At 32.6% G+C, this 22,439-nt stretch overlaps 1 protein-coding gene across 3 annotated transcripts; it reads right to left on the minus strand.

Moving 5' to 3' along the window:
• Positions 1-396: 396 nt before the first annotated feature.
• On the minus strand, positions 397-9,657 carry LOC128173542 (uncharacterized). 3 transcript variants are annotated; one of them, XM_052839246.1, is made up of 9 exons: positions 8,894-8,926; positions 7,557-7,650; positions 7,011-7,196; positions 6,428-6,495; positions 5,886-6,078; positions 5,048-5,226; positions 3,705-3,857; positions 3,116-3,160; positions 397-1,640 (listed from the first exon to the last, which is right to left on the minus strand). In XM_052839246.1, exons 1-9 carry the CDS (start codon positions 8,909-8,911, stop codon positions 1,461-1,463), a joined length of 1,116 nt encoding a protein of 371 aa, XP_052695206.1. In that variant the 5' UTR covers positions 8,912-8,926; the 3' UTR covers positions 397-1,460. The 3 variants fall into 3 exon arrangements, with proteins under 3 accessions (XP_052695206.1, XP_052695205.1, XP_052695207.1); XM_052839245.1 differs by having other exon boundaries at positions 5,886-6,081; XM_052839247.1 differs by lacking the exon at positions 8,894-8,926 and adding an exon at positions 9,515-9,657 and having other exon boundaries at positions 398-1,640; positions 5,886-6,081.
• Between the last annotated feature and the right edge of the window lie 12,782 nt (positions 9,658-22,439).

Below are 22,439 nucleotides of genomic sequence, written 5' to 3' on the forward strand. Positions count from 1 at the left end.
CACGCACACTACTGCTTCAGTGCGATAATAATCCGATAATTTAAAGTCAATATCATAATTTTAGGAGTGTAAATGAAGGCATATCAATGCACGGAACAGATCTATGCATAATTCATTGAATTAATTTTTTTTTTTACAGATTTGGAAGCACAACTCATTAAAAAAAATCAAACATGGGTTATTAAGATTTATTTAAAAAAAATTAAATGTTGCTTAACTATGATAAATTACAAGACTAACTGAAATAAAATACAAAAAAATGTGTTTGTTTTTTACATTAATTTGCTAATTGGACTACTACAACCAAATAAAAAAAAATGGCAATATGGGGAAAAAATTAAAATTAATGACAATAAATCATACCAGATCACTTAGATATATCTTCAAGTGTCTTGATAAAAAAAATCAACTATTTTGTTATGTTGAGGTAAACAAGCAAAAAAATTAATAATAATTGAAAATCATAAAAAATAGCTTAATTGTTTAAGCTATATGAGTCATTATAAACTGTTACTGGTTGCAGTCACTTGACTATAAACAATAATCATGAGTCCTTAACTTAACCTGTATATCAAAACTGTCTTCATAATTCATATAATGATCCATAGACATGCACTGTACCAGTATGAAATTTGCATACAGGTTAAAGGAAAGCTGATGAATTCCATGGCAACCAAGAGCATAAGGGGAGGGGGTTGCTAAAATTGGTGCTAGATTTATTAACAATAGAAGCTAAAAAAATTAGGTTTAGAAAAAACTTTTCAAATAATCCTTGAAACAATTCTTTTCTTTTTAAAATTATCAACTTTACATATTAAAAGCATGAACAGTATGTGCCAGTTTGGTAAAAATTTGACAAAATACGCATTAAAATTTCAACATCCTTTGTTTCTACATTTATGTGAATTGAAAAGCAATCCATAGCAAAGCTAGCACATGATGGAATCTTTTATTCACCAAAACACTATGCAATATGAAAAAAATGCATAAATGCATAAAGATGTCATAAAGAGGCTCTCCTTTTCCTATCAAAAAGATCACAACCTTACTGCTTATACTCTCAATATTTTATGTCCAAAAATTTCAAACATGATACATGTATTTCCTAATCAAATTGTATAGCGTTCTATACAGTCTACATATAAATGTAAAATATTGTTTTGCTCAAATTCATAATAAAAAGTTTAAACAAGAGCATATTAGCTCATTTTTGGAGAAGCTAATATTTTTTCTTTTGTCATAGCAGTAAGTTAAGTTTTTTTATTTTGAGTTATAATTTTTTTCTCTCTTCAAATCTGAATTTCAGAGATTGTGAATCTAGAATATTAGTACAACCTCAACAGTATATTAAAGTAAATTTTGCTTGTATATTTCAACCACAATTAAACTCTATTTGCTTGACATTATTTAGCCTAAACAATTGAAATTCAGTCAAATTTTTTTGAACATCTACACTTAATCTAATAAAAGAGTTTTGAAGTTGATGTAAACGACTCTCTGCAGATGTGGCACTGACTACCCCGCTCCTCCAGTTCAGCAGTACACACTGCACAAGCGATGTGGCCGCATGGTACAAAAAATGTATCGCAGAACCGATCTGTACATATTGTGCAGGTTGGGACTTGTGGCATTCTCAACACCTAGAGATAAATATAAATATTCATAACATAACTGGACCAGTTAAGTCTGTTATCAGTACAAATTTACCAAGTTAAACATTTAAAATGAACAAAATATCTGTGAGCTATTTTTCACTCACTAGTGATATCTCCGCTCTGATTTGAATATACAACATCAGCAAAGTCGTCATTTAACAGAAATTTAACCCCTAATCATTACGTACAAAAATGGATCCCATTATATGGCATACGTACCTAAACAAAGTGTGTTTTGAAATTTCAAACATCTGTGACTATTAGTTGCTCACATGAGAAATCTGACGAAAATTTGTATGAAAAGGATGACTGCACTTAAGTACTATTGCATGCAATATTTGCAAGAAAATAAACTGTTGAAAGAAGAATTTTTCTTTCAATTGCAGAAATTGTCAACACCCAAACTGCAACTTTACGTAATTGCGTTAAATAAAAGTATATTGTTACCAAGTACGAATTTGTTTTCAAAGGCGGGGGTCTTCGTGATTTCTTGAATCTCCATAATTATGATATTAAATGAGGACAACCATTTTTATAAATAATTCATACAAAGTCAGTGCATGTTTGTCTATTGTTCTCCGTTAAACAGTAGTTGTATACCAAGGGTATTTGCATTATCTAAATTGTGTTAAAGGGAGATTAATCATAGACAAACATGCTCTCATGAGAAAAAACTGCTTCATCTTACTTTTGTTTTCTCTGTTGTAACCTGTAGGAAAAATACATGATTTCTCACCTCAGGTAACTTTGTGAATACTAGTACAAAATTATATCACATGATGTGTAAGGTAGCATGTTATTTGCTCACTATATAGGATAATGAACACAACAGAAGCAACCAAAAGAGACCCAAAACCCGGCACTAAGTGCAGTCATCCTTTAAGCTAAAGATAAACAAAATCGTCATTTAAGTTGACTGCTTATTGGTTCAAATAAGGATACAACTATATGGCATATTTGTTACGCACAGACACACAGACCAAGAGACACACACATAAGGGTAAAACTTTTTATTTCCTATGTAGCTTCATTTGATAGGCTAATAAGCCAGGTGTAAATTTCCAGACACCGGCCATACTCGAGACGGAGGGAAAAAAAGACATGACATCATAATGCATTAAATGTGACATCACAATGCATCAAATTGAAATGCGTAAATGGCATACCTTAAAAGTGTATAACACCCTTGATTGGACATAGGAAATAGATTAATTTGATTTACATAGCTGGAAAATAAATTCTTTATAGCCAGGGACAATCAAGGCCGGTTGTATGGGGATTTACCCCGACTTGGTACCTGATACACCCTTTGGCCTCAGGGTGTATGGAACACAACCCAGGGTGATTCCCTGTACACCTTGATTGAACGTAGATAACAAATAATATACCCCCTCTCTTTTGGAGCTGGGGTATAATGTTATGCTACATTGCAGTTTTAATGAAGTTAAAAGAATACTTACAACAGGAGATTGAAGATCAGGAAGATCCCAACTGTTTTCTTCATCCTGTGAGGGTGAATAAAAGCAAGACACTTTTTATGAGTTCCTAAACTTTTCCATTTAATTTTAAGATACTAGAAGATGCAGTTAAATGTTATGAATATTTTTTAACTTCCTTTACAAAATTTGGATTCTGAAAATATTTAGCTATAGCTATGTGCAGTAGCAATATTTTATTGGATTAAATGGACCACTTGGATGTCATCAATTTATTTGAATCATAGTTAGTACATAATATGTTCGTTCCTGGAAATTTTTATCTACAATTCTCATTGACACAAATACTGAAAAGTTCCTCTTTTCAGAAAAAGGGTATGAACTTAGTTTATAGAATAATATATATGCAGTTACAAGAACAAACATCATGTGTTTTTGTTCTTGTCTGTATGTTTGTCTATAATATTTGTTTATTAAGTGAACTCTATAAAAGAGTTTCGAACTTAAATCCTAGATTTGCCAACAGAAAGACAAACTGATTTTTAATTATCCAGGTATAAATACCAATTTATTACTAATAGAACAAAAAATTAGGGTAAAAAATACTTGTTACATTTTGAATTGATTCCTGCTGATGTGGTGTTGACACTGCTGGACTGGGTGAATTAGCTGGATTTTGTGGATTCTGAGTTGAGACTCCTGGCGCATTCAGAATGGAAATGGGTGGATTAACATCCACTTCTTCCGCAAATTCCCAGCTTTCATCCTTGTATAAATAAAAAAAATAATAATTACATGTGTACATGAAAGCCACATTGCTAGTTATCTGCAAGAAACCAAATATGATTGAAAAGGTCAGACCATTTTAACCATTTATTTTTTAGATATGGCCCGGTTCACCTGAGCAACATTAACCATAATAAAATCAGCTTTATAGAGTAATATACAAAATATCTGGATAATGTAGTAGAATTGATCGTGTTTGTCTACTTTTACTTAACATATATAGCCCCTTTTGCAACACAATGATTTTATAATCATATCACATGTCCAGCATTTTGGTTCTCAAGAAGATCTTAAACTAATGTTTTTATATATACATACAATGTACATGCATGTATATATAAACCTACATCAGATTTTGAACCCCTTGTGTACGTGTCACAAGAATTGATCAGGGGTCACATTGTAAACCATGAAGAAATAACAATATGTCAAAATGTTTGCATATCTAGGTAAATACTTGAATCATAATATTTGATGTTTTTCTAATAATTAAAAATCTTCCGTAGTGTAAAAATTCAACCCCTATTGTGTCCCTACCCTACACTCATGCATGCAGGGGTGATCATGATTTGTTTTAATTAACTTGAATCTACACAACCTGAGGATCCTTACACACAAGTTCAAAATGCAATTTTCTCAGGCCAAATGGTTTTTGACAAGAAGATTTTTTAAAAGTGTTTTCTCTATATATTTCAATGTAATACTTTGACCCCCTCCCCCAATGTGACCCCTCCCTACCCAGTTGTTCTGAAGAAGAATGTGAAAATGTAAAATGTTTACAAACAGACAGATGGGCAGATGCCTGACAAAAAGTTATTGAAAAGCTCACTTGATCTTTCAGCTCAGGTGAGCTAAAAGGGTTTGTACAAATTGAGAAAATTAGTTTCATTTGCTGTGGAATCAATAAAATTCATGGTGGCTCATTATTTTTGTGGAATTCGTGGGTAGCCCTCTCCCACGAATTTAAATCCTCGACGTAAACAATCTTTAGTACTGAAACAGTAGGCTACGCATCCAATAATTACATCCCCACAGATGAGCAAAAAAGTAATAATCCACGAAAATTGGCCCCCACGAATTTAAATGATTCCACAGTATCTTCTAAAAACTCATTTAAATCAATCTTCAATTCAGATATAAGAAAAATTTGCAATTAGACAATATTTATACCTCATTTTCTTCATCTTTCATCTTTGATAAAAGATAGAGCCGTGGCTTAACTGTCATATTGCATGCTTTCATGGAGTTTATGTATATTTGAAGAGTGAATCCATCTTGGGGAATGGAACGGCCCTGAAAATCCCCAAGGTGGTGATCGAAATCTTCCTTCTTTCCTTTAATATTGGAACCTAATTAAATAATTGAAAAAAAGGCAGTGAATATTATGAAATGATCTACAGTCTAACACACAAATCACGATATTTAAAAATTAACCTTGAATTATAACCAAAGCTTACATTAACTTGACTTTTCTCTCTTTCTTATTTATTTTTAATGCCCACAAACTGACAAAATTTAGTTAATTATGAAATACCAAGTAACAATTCAATATCATCTATATGCAATAAAGTGGGTGGGTGTAATTTTACACAAACACAAAGAGAGAGAGAGAGAGAGAGAGAGAGAGAGAGAGAGAGAGAGAGAGAGAGAGAGAGAGAGAGATTGTTTGTTAAAATGAAGGAAAATAATTGTTGTTGATAGGTTACTGCAGTTGTTACATATAACACTTGAAGCATATACTAATGATATGGATAATTAAACTAATTATAAACTCAGAATTCACCAATTTTCTGTAAGATGTAAGTTGCACACATGCATTGATATCTGGCAGATTCAAAGATTTCTTTGAAATAATCAATTCTAAATATTGAACTAGCTACTTTACTATTACTCTAGTACTTTTTCTTTCTATAAGAATATAAATTGCAACTAAATTTCTTTTTAGTCAATATTTTTCATACCAATATCACAATATTCTTTACATTTGATATTAATCTTTTTTTCTTACCATTTGGAAAGAAAATTTCTATCGCTCTATTTTTGATTTCCGCATATGTTGAAGCATCTGCCATTTCCACAATTCTCGTCCCCCCACCACTGGAGGTCCGCACTTGTGTAAACTTAGTACCTGTATGTAACATCCACCCAAGCTGAACTTTGTGGCACGTCATAGATGTAGACTTCTGCTTTTTCGATGGTCTCTGCTGAATTTAATTTAACTAAGTTTTTTAATTGCACAAATAATAATTTTCACTCCCTATTCACCTCCTTTTTTTAATGTAAAGTTTGAAAAATTTTCATATTAATCGCTAATCTACCAAATATCTTGGAATCCTCTTTGTTTTCACTTCTAAATAAGACATTGCTTGATACATGTTACTTCTAAATGTAAAACTTGTTAATTAAGTGTTTTAGTTGCAAGACCCTGTATTGTATGTCATTAAAATCTATTTCCATTTTTACATACATGTAGACAAGCAAAACTGTAGGAAAGCTCCATTTAAATTTAAAAACTAAAAAAAATCACTATTGATGTAATAACATTCTTACATTCGATTGTTTTGAACGCAGTCTTTTTACTAATTCAGATAACTGTTCGCTCTTTGATGAAGGCATTCCTACAAATAAAGTAATTTTAATGATGAAAGGATTGATATCTTTTACAGTGGTTTATATAGATATAGATACACTTGTGCATATGTATACAACATGTACATCTATGCATTAAATTATGCAATTTAAATTAAATGTAAAAAGTATCATTTGAATGTGAAACTCCTTAATTTTTTACTTTATTTTATTTCATGCATGTGCAAAGTCCTGTTAATAAAATATATTGTGCTACAAATCAATTAAGTTAATTAAGTTAATCTTTACCTTGAACACTTTCCATAATTATACCATAATCATTACTCATTTTAATAATAATATGCCAATTTTAAGTGTTTATATCCCATGATATTGAATAATGTTATGAACATTCTTTAAATCAACTGCATATTGCAATTGATACATTATTGAGAATTCTTGAAATAAACATTTAGGAATGCATGCATGGCAGCACTCTTCCCAAGACAAGTTTTTGACTTGGGAAGATACAATTTTATGCATATTTGGAACACATCACACGTACCTGCTTCTGACCCTCCTGATGCAGTTGATAATGCTTGGGGGATGTTTAAAACTTCATCTGCTTTCAAGACATACAGTTCGTTGCTTTCAAGTTGTAGAAAAACATCTTCGTCATCTATTATACACCCATCACTTAAAACAAGTCGAATATTTCCTGTTTCTTCGCCCAATTCAAATTTTGTAATTACTGAAATTGAAAAAAGACTCGGTCATACTATTAAATAGAGTGCATATGCAGGGTTGTCTCTAAGAACCGAGGGGCGGAGAATTCCCCCGCCTAAAATGACTTAATTACCCGGCTATTATTGCCTTTCAAACACAATCTAGCTATAAGCTAGACCCCCTGTCTTCTTTTACTTTTTAATTTCCTCATTCTACTTCAATTTTTAGAGACAACCCTGCACATGCACATATACAGTACTCTAGTACATATCATTATCAATAATTATTACGGTATACATCTAATTTGAAAGTAATAAATGATGAATCATTAATATATAGTGGCAAATACTAGAATGTAGTTTAGATTCAATTAAAAAAATCTAACCTTTGGTCTTTAATTCTTGAAATTTGCTGGCCCCCAACAATCGCCCCTCTGTGCGATTGTTGTTCCACACTTTAAAAACCTTTGTATTCTCCATCTAAAAGAAGTATCAATTTATGTCCTTTACTTATAAATAGGTCTTATTCAATATCCTCTCGGATGCTTTGTTAGGTCTAACTTTGCAACAACAACAAAAAAAGGGGGGGGGGCTAAGCTCCCCCTAATAATTTTAAAGTATTTATAATGCATATTGCTGCAAATATTTTCCCTATTTGCTTTTATTTTCATGGCAGATTGGGGGTAATTTCAACATGACTTATAGTATTTATTAATCATATAAAAATGGTTCACACCTTGGACGGGGGGGGGGGGGGGGGGGGTGGTTGTGTTAGAATGTGGAAATATTTAACAATATGTCTGTCAATTACTATGATATGTCTACAAAATTAAGTTTTGATTATCTTTCGTTTTTATTGAATTAGCTATTGGTCGTAACTTGGGTTTTTCTTGTTTTTTTAGAAATAATTCGAAATCTGGGTACGAAATGACATGGGTTCAAGTAGGGCAGACTACGATTTGAGATGAAACCTGAAAAACGAAAGTAGAAGAAAAAAATCGTGTTTGGTGTTTTCAAAAAGTAATCTGAAAGCAAGTTCAATTAAAATAAATTATGTTATTTGAATAACAATGAAATAAAGCTGCTTAATTGTTGAAACACGATTTTTTTGGTCCAATCAGATGTCCTGAAATTTATTTGATCGGATCTAATGCATCTGTTGAAAGTTGTAGGAAACCGAAATTTGTTTTCTTAATTTAGAGTTCAGTTTTTCATCAAAAACACACTTAATAAGTCTGAATGTATTTATCACTCTTTAAACAAAGTTGATAGATTATCACCAAACGTGAAGTTTGTACGAGATCCAAATTGAACATGGAAGCCGTAGATGTCACTGCGCGTGAAGTGATCCTTTTTTCCTCCATCTTGGAAAAGTTTTTCAACTTCATCATGTTCATAATCAGTTCATAGGTATAGAATGTAATTTCCATATTTGGGCATATGTACAAGTGTTATCTGTAGGGAGAGCTTCGCTCTCACGGGCCCGTGAGAGGGCTTCGTCATTTACGAATAAATAAGGCTATATTTTCAACTTATCATCTACTTTTTTCTTCTTGTTAATAACCTGAACACGCGGACTCAAAATTATCTGGGTGAAATATCATGTAGGCTTAAAAACACATAACGTTTGCCAAGTCAAAATATATCATATACAGAAGTGAAAAAGATCAAACTACTATTGTGGTAATAAGAATATAAGCTTAAGTTGAATAAAATTACTTACGACAGTCCCATATAACATGCACGAGCGTAAAGCGAAATAAATTATAACATCAAGATTGGTGGTTGGTAGAGAGTAAAATTCCGATCAGTTACGTAGGATGGAGTTCTTTGATGGATAACAATGTGAATAAATATTTTTATGATTTTTTTTTATATTTAAAAAAATATCTTAATATAGGTCTACGATTAGGCCTAATGTACAGGTGTCGGAATTTGAAACCACTTAATTTTGTTTAAAAAAATATACTCAGTTGTATATATATAATGGTGTACTCATGTCCCTAATGCGAGGGTATTCGACATATAAACTTATAGCTTATGCTAGTTTTTATAAATTTATATTTTTACAAACTAAAATTTTACTAATGAACAAAGGTCCACTCCAAATTCGTTTTTTGAAATCAATGAAGGAAATATGGTTTTGAGTTCAGTATTTCACTTGCAAAATCGATTAAAAAGGAAGTCATTGCACACATGACAAAATAGGGGTAAAGGGTCAGTGGAAATAATAATGTATTTTACATTAATAACTATTGAAAATGTACTGTTTAAAATATAAACTATCGAGATCGAGTTATCGACTATAGCTATTGTACGGACCAAAATGAATAAAATCACATACCTTGTGCTAAGCTTGTCACATGGATTAAGGCGGCAATTAACTTCAGCAGACTTCGTACGTCTTCTCTTTGGCGGTTGCAGATCAACATATTTATCGCGCATGTCGACATAAATAAGTTGCATGTAAACATATTTATCTCGCATGTTAACATAAATAAGTAGCATGTTAACATAACAAAGTTGCATGTTGACATAAATAAGTTGCATGTCAACATATTTATCTTGCATGTCAACATAACTAAGTTGCATGTCAACATAACTAAGTTGCATGTTGACATATTTATCTCGCATGTCAATATAACTAAGTTGCATGTCGACATAAATAAGTTGCATGTCAACATAAACAAGTTGCATGTCAACATATTTATCTTGCATGTCAACATAAATAAGTAGCATGTTAACATAACAAAGTTGCATGTCGACATAAATAAGTTGCATGTCAACATATTTATCTTGCATGTCAACATATATAAGTTGCATGTCGACATAAATAAGTAGCATCTAGCATCTTGGATGTCACATGTGGGCAATATTTAAGATTTTTTGAAATTTTTTATAATTCTTACTTGATTGTAATTTTCTTGCATGTCAACATAGTTATGTTGCATGTTGACATAACTATCTTGCATGTCAACATATTTATCTTGCATGTCAACATATTTGATAGAAATATAACTTGCACACAAGGGGCAGAGATATGCCACCATAAGTTTCAACACATTGAATAAGACATTGTAAAAAAAAGTATTAATCACGGTGTTTTCTAGTTGTAAACTTAATTTTTAAAAATTGAAGCTATACTAACAATTTTGTCATTTTTAGGCTCGTAGCCGCATTGAGTTTGCGTGGTACAATGTACATGTATGAGGAAGGTTTTATGATGTTCCAGGGTTTAGCCTGTTTTTCACTTCCTCGTTGACGGTGCCATTTGTATCAAAGACAGTCTCTCCAACAAGGTTTGATCTGGAGGTCTTCCACACAGATTTAAATGCAGATCGAATAAAAACACATACAGAATTGATTTAAGATACATGAGCTAAAAGTGAAGAAATGGACAATTTTAAAATATTCCATTGTAACGCATTTCACCACAACAGAAACACCTTGGTTAATCTTGTCAATCATGTCATCTCCCCACAATGTTAGTTCTACTAATCCTGTTTGGTCTGTTATGGTGATTACTCTTCTCCAAGAATTATTGCCGAACAGGATAACCAGCAACTGATTTGGCACGCGGTATTGCAATTTAATGTATATAATGCGCAGATGGCCCAACTGAATCAAATGTCTGGGCTAAACTGTTGCAATTAAATAACAGTTGACAACATGGTCTAAGTTAAGACCTTCTTTTACGATCTAAAAATAACACAGTTTTATTCAACAGAAATGCTGGGAAATATTTTGTCATGAGTGTTACTGATTTGAAGTTTCTCTATTTATACAGATTAACCAGGATATCCTTGAACAGAGCATAAGTATCCATCACCATTGGCACATTTCGCTAGAATACAGGACATACATACATTTTAATATATCAGCAATTTTTTAAGATCTCTATATTCATAAATGAATTTCTTGGAAATGAGAAAGCAATATACACATGCATCAAGGTTTAATACAATTGGAATTATGTTATGCTTTTAAATTATCATTCCATTTCAATATACAATGAAAAATTTGGGCATGAGCAAAATATATGTTTAAATCAAAATGCAAACTCCATTAAAATGGAAGATGGACCCTTGAAACCATTTAAAAGATAACAAATTTGACATGTTCACAAAAAACTCCTAATTCAAACAACAGTGTGAGCACACAACACCAGACACATACGAATAATTACTTGAGGAGTAGATTATCAATGTCCTCCGTCACCACCTCTGCTTTAATATCAACATTGCCCTCATCAAGTAGCTCATCTTCAGCTCTGTCCTCACCAACTACTGCCACAACATTCTTAACTACTTCAACATCCATGACATCTTCTTCCCTAAACTTTAAAACAAAATATTTACATTCAGTATCTATTTCCACTAATGTTTGCATGGGAATTCTACGACATTCACTATCTAATCCTTAATTAAAAATATATCTCTATACAAAAGTCCTGGCACTATATTTCCTTCAGCGGAAGTGTATTATATAACATGTTAATATAGCTGTTCCTTGTATGTGTCATATCCCTGATTGAGAACATATATAATGGCTTTACAGCGACGACACACATATCTTCCTTGCAAAAAAAAAAAATTAGTAGCTAACGCGCAGTATTCAATTTATCTGCACCGCATTGGTGTGTCATAGGACAGACTACTTCCAAAAAAAAAGCATTCAATGCTTAAATATATACAATTTCAATGCAACAGTTTTCACTTGATGTCATATTTTTCCATCTTAAATCCATTTAAAACTAATTTGAACAACTATCACATATATTTTTATTTTAACAATGTTGCTCTCCATCAGAAATCTGAATTAAAACTATACTCAGCCTCAAGTTTTTGCTTTTAACACGTTCTCCTTGATATTCAATAATCATAAGATACAGTTGTGCTTAAACTACGTTTATCCACTGAAATGAAAAAAAGCCCAGATCATCTGTAATGAAACATCCCCTCTGTCGCTTAAAGTTTCAATACATAAAAAGAAAAAAATATATACGGGGATTTTGCATTCCATCAGCCAATATTTAGTCGGCATGATAATGTTGGGAAATAGTACAAATGTATGAGTGAGCGAAAAATGAAAATTCCCCTAGTTCATGAAATGAGTGAATAATAAATTAATTCCAATGAATATATCTTCGATGTATTCCCATTTATTGATTTAAACTGTATTTCTCTCACAGGTATGTATATTTTCATTAAAAATCATAAAAAAGAGATTAAAGCAATAAGTTGGGATAAAATATGTAGGCAAAACCACAATAATCAACTGAATATTCCCTTTTTAAAAAAGTTACCATAACAGATATATAAACTCCTGTAAAAATCACATTCAAAGCTGCTTGGACTGATATTATTTCACCATCTGACAACATTTCCCAACAAAGGTGTTGTTTAGCTAGTGTATGTGAATTATGTTTAAATTGGCAGTACATTTCAGTGCAACAAAACAATGAAATCCACAGGATGTCTGTTCAGTTCAAATTTTAAAAGTGCATTTTTTCATGAAACTGGTCACAATATTCACTCCTATGAAGTCAATGCCTGAGCTAAGATTGGAACAAGTTTTATATGTTAATAAAACTTTTGTTGTATTATCTGAAAATGTAACTAACTCGTCTATACATTGGTCGTTGGTTAGCCCCCCTCCTTATCCTAGTAGTAGCTAAATTATTGTCAAAAAAAATCACATCCCAACCCATTAACCCTCCCCCTATCAATTATCTCTAGCAAAATCTCTAACTTTTCCCGCCTCCACTCAGCATCCATGATGATCTGTAAAAAATCCTCTCTGAGGTCTAGACTCCCCATGTGTAGTGAAATGATGCTGAACAAGTCCGATAAAGAGAATCCCTTACCTTCTGAATTGCCTCGCTGCAGGTTGCACTACAGTATTAAATTCTCCTATATATACTTACCAAAATTACCTACCTTTACATGGTCGTCACTGATTCAAAATGAACTTCTCAGAAAATACCTGTTCACATCTTGTGGTACTAGTCTTACTTTACATTTTAGTACAGAAAAATACATACCCATCCAGCAAGGCGTGAAATTTTGTTTACATCAAAGTCAATCAGGTGCTTTGTAACCAAGTCTAAGACCTTATCACCCACATATTAAAGATAAAAAATAAAAAATAGTTAACAGTCTCAATAATTTTGTTCATTTCTATTTTCTGATTAGACATACCCAAGTTTACAACTCATAAAATATGGACACGTACCTCTCCCGGAAAGTCCTGAAAACAAGGAAGAAACTCAGGAATTATTTCCCGTCGGCCATGTTTTGACGTGAACCTGGACTGAATTACTGTAATGACACCTGCAATAGGTATCACACCGGTAATCGCCCAATGAAAATCGAAGTTCCATACATTTATAAGGAATATTTTTTTCTTTCGCCCGCATTTTGCATTTTTCCATATTTGCATTTTCCCATATTCGAATTAAATAAAATGGATATCTATGATTAGGGAAATTTCTGTACTTTGTAAATTTGATTTTACTTTTAACGGGAACTATTTCTTAAAGGGCATATAGGCCGACGTCCTTGGGTGCGCGCAGTCTGTTTACAGACAGTTTGAAAACACGTGGTTTTGGGGGTAGGCATGTTCGCAGCTTCAAAACTTGAGAAAATGCAGTATCGCATTCCATTTTCTGATGTTAGATAATAGGTAAGGTATCATAGAACACTGCTATTTATTTTTTTTCTAACGAAAAAAAATATTTCGATTTTATACATTTTTTTTTCTTACATAGAATTATATAGCGAAAACAATTACCGGTTAGATACCTTGAAGATAAGTGATATTTTAAGATTTCTGGTTTTAAAGGAGTTTTCCCCTTTTCATCTTCGTAAAATAACTGCTGCAGTTGACAATACGTGGTTTGATGAACAAATGCGTTTTTATTACACCATTCTGAAACATTACATAATACACAGTGTCAAATCTTCAATCACAACAACACATTTTCTAAATAGTTTTAAACAACAGCTTTAATGCCCGGAGCCGCCCGGAAAACCCGAATATACGTTCGCAGACTTTCCTATATTGTATATACACGCAATTTTGACATTTTTAAACGACACATGCATGTTTCACACCTCTGTCACAACACACATTGCATTAATATTCAACACCTCTCATATGAACCTCAATATGTAAACAATAATAGACAAAGATGCAAAGTTTGACAGCCTAAGACATGTTTAGGACATGGTGCATACCCTGACTGTATATTTTAATTTCTAATAACGGAGAATATATTTTGACATAATATCATTTTCTATGATAACTGTGCTCTACACGTGCTGCGCGTGAGTTACGTTTGTTGGGTAATTTAGGATCAGCTGATGATTTGCAATATTTATTTTCATTTCTCTCATCATACAGCTGATATCTAACCTTTCTATAATATTTTCGTTTACTTTTAAACAACTTAGAATGTTGTCTTTGTATAAAATAGGCCTGTCTTTTTTCTTTCTGTTTCAGGAGGTGCACAACCTTCCCACCCTTAACAACAGGTGCCCCGACAGCTTCACACAGTTTTAAGGTAGAATTCCCATATCCCTCATTAAAGCTCTGAACAACTGTATGGATTTTAGGTTCAAAGTTTCTACTACTTGTTATACATTTTGAATTTGACCTTAAGTATGCCCTGTTAACAGATTCACATTTTTGCGTGGAAGTATTAAATCTTATCCTGCACAATTTTTTTGGCCCTAGAGTTACATGTAAATTAAATTCTCTTAATAAATGTTCCATCATTGTCATTCATTTTCAATTTAAAGTTTTTTGGTAACACTGAAGATTTCCAGTGGCTATTTTACTGGTTACGTTTTCACACATAGTGCAAGTCACTTGAGTTGCTGCCCGAAAAGGAGTTTTACCGACGGCGCTGAATGTTGAATTGTTGTATCTTGCGTCCCCTCGTATAGTTGAGGTTGCAGGAAGCCCGCAATTTGTAGTTTTTTCTTGAATTTTTTGACGAATACCTCTCATACTATGTTGATTTGTTTCCAGTATTTCTCCCCGACTTTGTTTGCCGTTTCCTGCATACTAATGGCTGACCCTGGGTGGATATTGGCTGAGCGGAGCATTCTGCGCATCCCCTCGATCGTCAGACAGGTGCCCATACGACCCACCGACATGGCTAAGTTGAGGCGTGCCGCTTTCCTCTCTGGACCTGGGGACTTTACCTTCTCATAGAGTTACTTGGAGGACTCTGGTACCCGCAGTGGAGAGATGTTATCCATGCCAAACCTCGTTTTTGGTCGCGAGAGTAGTTCCAATCTAGACTTCCTTAACAGGTTGGTTTCAGGGATCGATGATCCTTAAATGAATCGTTCCATTACTCGGAAGTCTTTTTATTGTTCACTTTCTGGGCTTCCTGCAGCTTCACTGTCACCGTATAAATCAATGGTCCTGGGCTCTCTCCCCCGGGGTCTCAGAATCATCATGTTGCTGTCCCTGCCCTCTGCGTCATTAATAGTCATTAACTGCCCATTGTTAGTAATTGTATCCAATTCATCATATAGCTCACTACTTAGCCTAACTGTCTGTGGTTTCTTCGATTCAGGATAATTGCTCCCTTGAAATTTCTTTCTCTTGTTGTGTGGCACACTACCTTTTCTGAATTGAAAATTGGACAGCCACTAAAGTTTTCCTTTACCCATTTTACATGTACTGTGAACAGTTATATCGATAATTGCAGTCTGGTTCTATGAACATTTAACCCTGAATACTACTCACCTAGACTCAGGTCTGATTTATTAGTTTTAACCAGCACTTGACCTTTTTCAAACAACCAGACCTGGCTTTGAAGACAACACAAGGAACAACACCCCTAGCCGATAAAGAAGCCATTATCTTAATCACTAATAGCAAGTGGGTCCCGTTCGTGGTCAAACTGTAAAATGTAATTGATGGGTTTTATTTTGGCACCAAATTTACCAGATGCAGATTCTATTAACACTTTCAAATTTCATTTTTTAGTTAAAAATTCATGTTTCACGATACGTTTTTTCGAAGCAATTAGCAATATATTAATTTTTGTGATTCAATTCAGAATCAGTTTTTTTATTGAAATTATGGGAACAAATATCGGTCTAACTAATGTAGGTTATTTCAAGTAAATATCTCCCACCGTTACCAAATTATGACAGTTAAACTTGTAATACTAATTGGTCATATTTTACTAAGAAATGGAGAGCAATGCAAGCTATTCCCCAATGGAACCCTACTACCCCCCCCCCCCCCCCCCCCCCCCCGGGCGGTTCAACTGAATGCACTTTCTTTTTATGCAATTGAGGGCGGCTGGTTATCTAGCTTGACTGAGCTAAAAGGTTAACCTACTAGCTAGTGCTAGTAGTAACGTGGCAGTACTGGGCCTTTATATACAATAATATGTATTACGGTGCGACCGTTGGGGAGAGCGCAGCATGTGATAAAATAATGAATTATGATAAAACAATAAAAATAAAAGTAGCGACGTAAAGTAAATGAGCTTACAATTCATTGCTATGTAAACAAAGCTTTTGTTTACATTTTGTACTTTGGAGTGAAAATACCAGTTTTAGACCGAAAATAAATATGGTAAACGATAAGATTTTTTTACAGACCGAAAGCTACAGATTAAGAATACGGCAATTCTCGCGCTTGTGCGCATATCATACTGAGTTTAAATATCATTGTCCGAGTCTTTTTACTCCCTCGGGAAACAACAGACAGTCAACAAACAAAATAGCCTCGAATTTTCATAGGAGGTAGCAATGCTCACGATCATAGGTGGCGCTGCGGTTCGTTTATTTACGTAGCAGGCATACTATGACCGCGATGTGTAGATGTATTTTATACCCAAATTTTTTTCCCTTATTACTCCAAACATTTAGATGACAATGATCGCACTAGAAGCCCAACGAACAAAACCGAGAGAAATCGAAAGAATTTTCCCGGGAATTTCTTCATCTGTAGAAAAAAATCGCAAGTCAAAACTGCTTTTGGTGAGGAATATAACATTAATACATATTTCCACTTTGATATATATTAATTGACTCAGTCACTCAGTCTTTGTTTACTTGTGACATCGCCCATACAAAAGACCAACCGATTTTTTTTTTTTGCTTACACCATACTTGCTACAACATTTTATATATATATATATATATATATATATATATATATATATATATATATATATATATATATATTGACTTTATCATTACTTACAAAGAATGATTACTCTTAGCAAATTTCCAAGATCAGTTAACTCCGTCGATCTTGATGATTTCAATCACCGGTTAAAAATCAAAACAAAACAAAATTGCAGAATAAATGAAATATATATTACGTACAGCTACACATATCACCAAGAAGAAAATGATCAAATTAAAGACACTTTATTCTGGAATTGGTCCGTAGTACTTCTCACCACGAAAAATTCGAAATCTCTCTATCCTTGTGAAGTTCAAGCTATACGAGAGTTCGTAGAATGTAACCCTGATCAAAGAGAGATAACTCTGTACAAAATAAAGTCCATCCACAAATACTAAATATAAATTCACTATATACACAAGTAGTATGAACAGAATTCAAATAGACATAATGTTTTAATTTTGCTTCTTTATGTCCGGAATGAAACCATAGTACTTTTTTCCAGGGAAAGGTTCCAATTCCTCATCCCAGTTCTCACCATCTATCTGAATATCCTTGTATTTTGGGAGAGAGGTATCACCTTTTTTGGTGCACATATTATCCCGCTCCAGCCAACCTTCATGAATCTGTTTTTCTTTACAATATCTGTAATGGTCACTACCATCCCCTCTTTTAATTTTGTGACTGTGGTTAAATTCACAAGATGTAAAGTGTTTTAGAAGAGCTTTGTTATTTTTTGCACATTTAATTAGATGACGTGACAGTCTTCCTTTTCTACTGACATGAGTTTTGTCATACGGACAAATGACTTCCTCATCGGCAGAATTTCTGTAATAATCCATATTCTCTTAGTATATATAAATGCAATCGTAGACTCCTAATTACGACTTTAATGCTTATAGGAAGAATTTTGGAAATTCAACAACTTGTTGAAAATGTTTACTTTTATATACTGTCAACAATGAAAATGTATTTTGAATGAAAAGCTTTATTCTCACATATCCACATCCATTTGTCAGTCAATGACCAGTCAACGACAGCTAATATGATGTTAAGAACCTTGTTGGTTATTGTACACCTTTATAGGTATATATTCAATACCCTAATTACCTTACTTTTTTTATCAGATGGTCAATACCCCAGTCATGTTTTTTTTCCAAAGACCTTTATTAAATAATTTCCTCACCAAGTATTATATGTTACCTATTTATTGTTTTTCAATAATAATTTCTTTGTCAGTCAATGACCAGTCAAGGACAGCTAATATGATGTTAAGAACCTTGTTGGTTATTGTACACCTTTATAGGTAAAATTATTCAATACCCTAATTACCTTACTTTTTTATCAGATAGTCAATACCTCAGTCATATTTTTTCCAAATACCTTTATAAAATAATTTCCTCACCAAGTATTATATGTTACCTATTTATTGTTGCTCAATAATAATTTCTTTATTCTTATAAGCCTTTTTTTATCAGATAGTCAATACCTGGTCAAACTTTCCAAAAGACCTTTTAAATAATTGTCTCACCCCTCACACTTCGAGACAAAACTCCATAACAACTCTATGGGAGGACACTAGTCCAGATCCCTCTTTATTCCCCGAGTTCAGGGTACATCAAAACAGGATTGTCTCTCTACCAAAAGGTCTATGACCCATATGACTTTGTGGGAATATTATTTTTTTTTTTGACTTTTTTTTTCTTGTTAAGGAAATGTCCTATTAATAATGCAGAAGGTATTTAACATGTCCAAGAATTCAAAATACAGAATATATCATTTAAACATTTATTTAGTAATCATTTTGTTAACATACCATGTCAACTAAAATAATAAAATCTATAAAAATCACAATATATACACAACTATTAAAATATGATTGGAATAATTTGGCACATTTCTTTGTAAAGGAGTTAAAAAAACCCAACATAAATCACATATTAAACTGTTTGAAGTAAAGAAAAAACATCAGTTAACATTTAACATACCATGTCAGCTTAAAATAAAAAAAAATAAAAAAACACGACAATTTGAAAAATACAATGTACATAATTTGTACAATATATAATTAAATGGCATATATCTTGTAAAAGGAGACAATAACAAATTTAAAAATCACAGCTTAAATTGTAAACACTAAAAAAGTAAACAAATCAGTTATAAATCAATAATGTACATCAAATGATTCTTAAATTAGTCAACAGTAACATTTTCAGATAAAATCAATAATAAATCAAAATGACATTATTGTTACTTTTACCAATAAAATGTGTAACCAGCAAGTATACAAAAAAAATTAAAATTAGAAGAAATGATGTGCAATGATCTATGCTTATATTTTAAGCAAAGCGAGCATACAACTTATGTCATTCCTTTTTTTGACATCTAAAAGGAATGATATGCTATGACTATGAATACATTTAAAGCAAAGAAGTCATGCGATTTTTTAAGCTTCATATTTTCTATGTAAATCTCTAAAAGCACATCACAGAGAAGTAGAACACATTAAAGAGAAGTAGTAACCTCTTCACCAAAGCCTAGATTGTTTCTTTCCATGTAATTTTGTAATTCTGTTGGGTCCTCTATGTAATAATATAAGCAATTTAACCTCAAGTTTTCTTTGCTGACGTTTGTAATTTTCATAACGGCAATATATAAAAATGAAACCCAAGCAAGTGATGAACACAACAATGACAACTGAAAATAAAGAAAAATATTCTACTCAATATGTAAAGGATTATTTAAGGTAATAGTAAATAATACATTTAACTATCACCCTCACCCCTTCTTTTTTTCAAAAATAGTTACACAAGTTACCTTGAAATCTGAAGTGAAAACTTAAACGCCTTTGGTATATCAAGTGATAAGAAATTTTTCCTAATTCTAACTGGATATCTTCTTTGATTATCAAGTTCCTGTGTTTGTTTATTTACAGTTTCATTTACACGATCTTGATTATGCCGGTCACCATATATATTTTGAAATATAAACACATATTGTCAGATGTCCTTCAATTTTAATCAATTTTATTTCTGTTCATGAATGACTGTCTCTAATTTCCATCTCAAATTGATCACAAGGGTTTGGATATAACAAATTAACTTGTCTTTTCTTTTTAAGCCATAATAAAGTAATTATAAATAATATCAGTATTAAGGAGACAATCAATGCTGTGCAGACAACTGGAAAAAGAATTGGAAGAACTATCTTAATAACATCTATTGGATGTTTATGATTATAAGGTTAAAAGTTGTAACTACACAAATTAGTTTACTGAGAACAAAAATTACACAATGTCTTCATACATGCTATCAATGTCTGTGTGTGGTCTTAAATAACCTTCAGAATCAAAAGAATCAAGTGAAATGTTTGTTCTGGATCCAGTATATATTGAACTTCTTAGAGGTTGATTTTGATTTTTTTGGATATGACACAATCTCAGAATAGTCAGTGTTAAAAATAATGTAAATAGAGACAAACAAAAAGAAGAAATAGATAAGTATTTACTTATGAGAATGGTCATCACAGGGGTACCTCCATCGGCATCCGAGTCTAGATGATTTATGTGTAGTCAACAGCAGCTAAAAATAAACATTCATTACTAAAAGGTGCTGGATCCATGAGAAGTCTTTTTCAGATTTCATATCAATCCATTTAAAACTTACTGTGGTATATTAAACTTTAAAGCATCATCTATGAAACTTTTGATTTTATGTGAAACAATTTGAAGTACCTTTTCTGTTGATCCTGTGACCAAGGGGCTGGTGAGAGGAGTGAAGGGTGTGGATTTCTGTTAAAAATTAGAGTTCTGTATCAAAGTGTTGAAATCTCCATCTTTACAAATTATTGTATTTAGTAATAACAATATAAATAATAATTTCTTATAATGCATATTAAATTTATTTGAAGCATATTTTCAAGCTATCTTTAATTTGCTATGTATGTTCTAAGTAGTTAGTTTATCCATGGTTGATAACCATCTGTATATGAGTTCATGTATATAACAACAAAGTAGGTATGTTTCTCGTACAGAAAATATCCATTGTATGTGATAACAATCTACCTGTGATTCATGACCCCCAGCGGTAGGTTCGATCTTAGTCACCATCAAGGTCGATGACTCTCTGGAGCTTGTTATGGGCATCTGCAAACAACAACAAAAATAATAAATAAAGTTCATGTATATAACAACAAACTGGATATGTTTTGGTTTCATATTCAAACAATGTACATTCAGTGTTTAACTGTTGGGAACAGCTCATAGTTCATGTAAATATACAGAAAATTTATTGTATGAATGTACAGAAAATATCCATTGTATGAGATAACAATCTACCTGTGATTCATGACCCCCAGCGGCAGGTCTGCTCGTAGTCGCAATCAAGATCGATGACTCTCTGGAGACGGTTATTGGTACCTGTAAACAACAACAACAAAAATAATAAATAAATGAATATCAGCAAATAGAAGTGCTAGGTGTTAACATTTCATTAAATGCAATTGTGAGGTTTCTTAACACGCTGGAGGTACTTATCGAATAGGTTAGAAAAGTACATGAATTTGAACTTACACACACAGAGCGTCCTATGATTAGTTCGGGAAGGTGATCTCCTTTCAGCACTCTCCTAAGACTGTCACAGCTACAGTCGCTAGACTCTATCTGTATCTGTTGAACTGTTGAGCACGTTAGATCTAACGATGATGAGAGGTCAAAATAGGAAAAATGTAAAATAATCCAATCCACACATCCGGAGTATACGCTGTTTGGATACCAGTCACAATTTCCATCTGAATCACATGCGTTAAAGTAAAAGACAGCTTTAGTAGAGCACATCCATCTGAACAGCAAAAGAATCCACAATTTGAAAAATCGCATTATCATGATACTTCCGAATCAAGACGCACTTCACATTATTAGGAATAATTTGAATGTCGAGCCCGATGTATAATGCTAAATGGGTTAGCTTATATACAATCAATTACAATTAAAATCAATGCATTAAAAATAAAGTAGGAGTAGCTTAACGAGTTTCAGGAAATGTATCACCTTATATAAATCATTAAGTCATCAAAACTGTCTCTATTTAATTGCTTTTACCATGTAC

This window comes from Crassostrea angulata, chromosome 2 (genome assembly GCF_025612915.1).
Source record: "Crassostrea angulata isolate pt1a10 chromosome 2, ASM2561291v2, whole genome shotgun sequence".
NCBI lineage: Eukaryota > Metazoa > Mollusca > Bivalvia > Ostreida > Ostreidae > Magallana > Magallana angulata.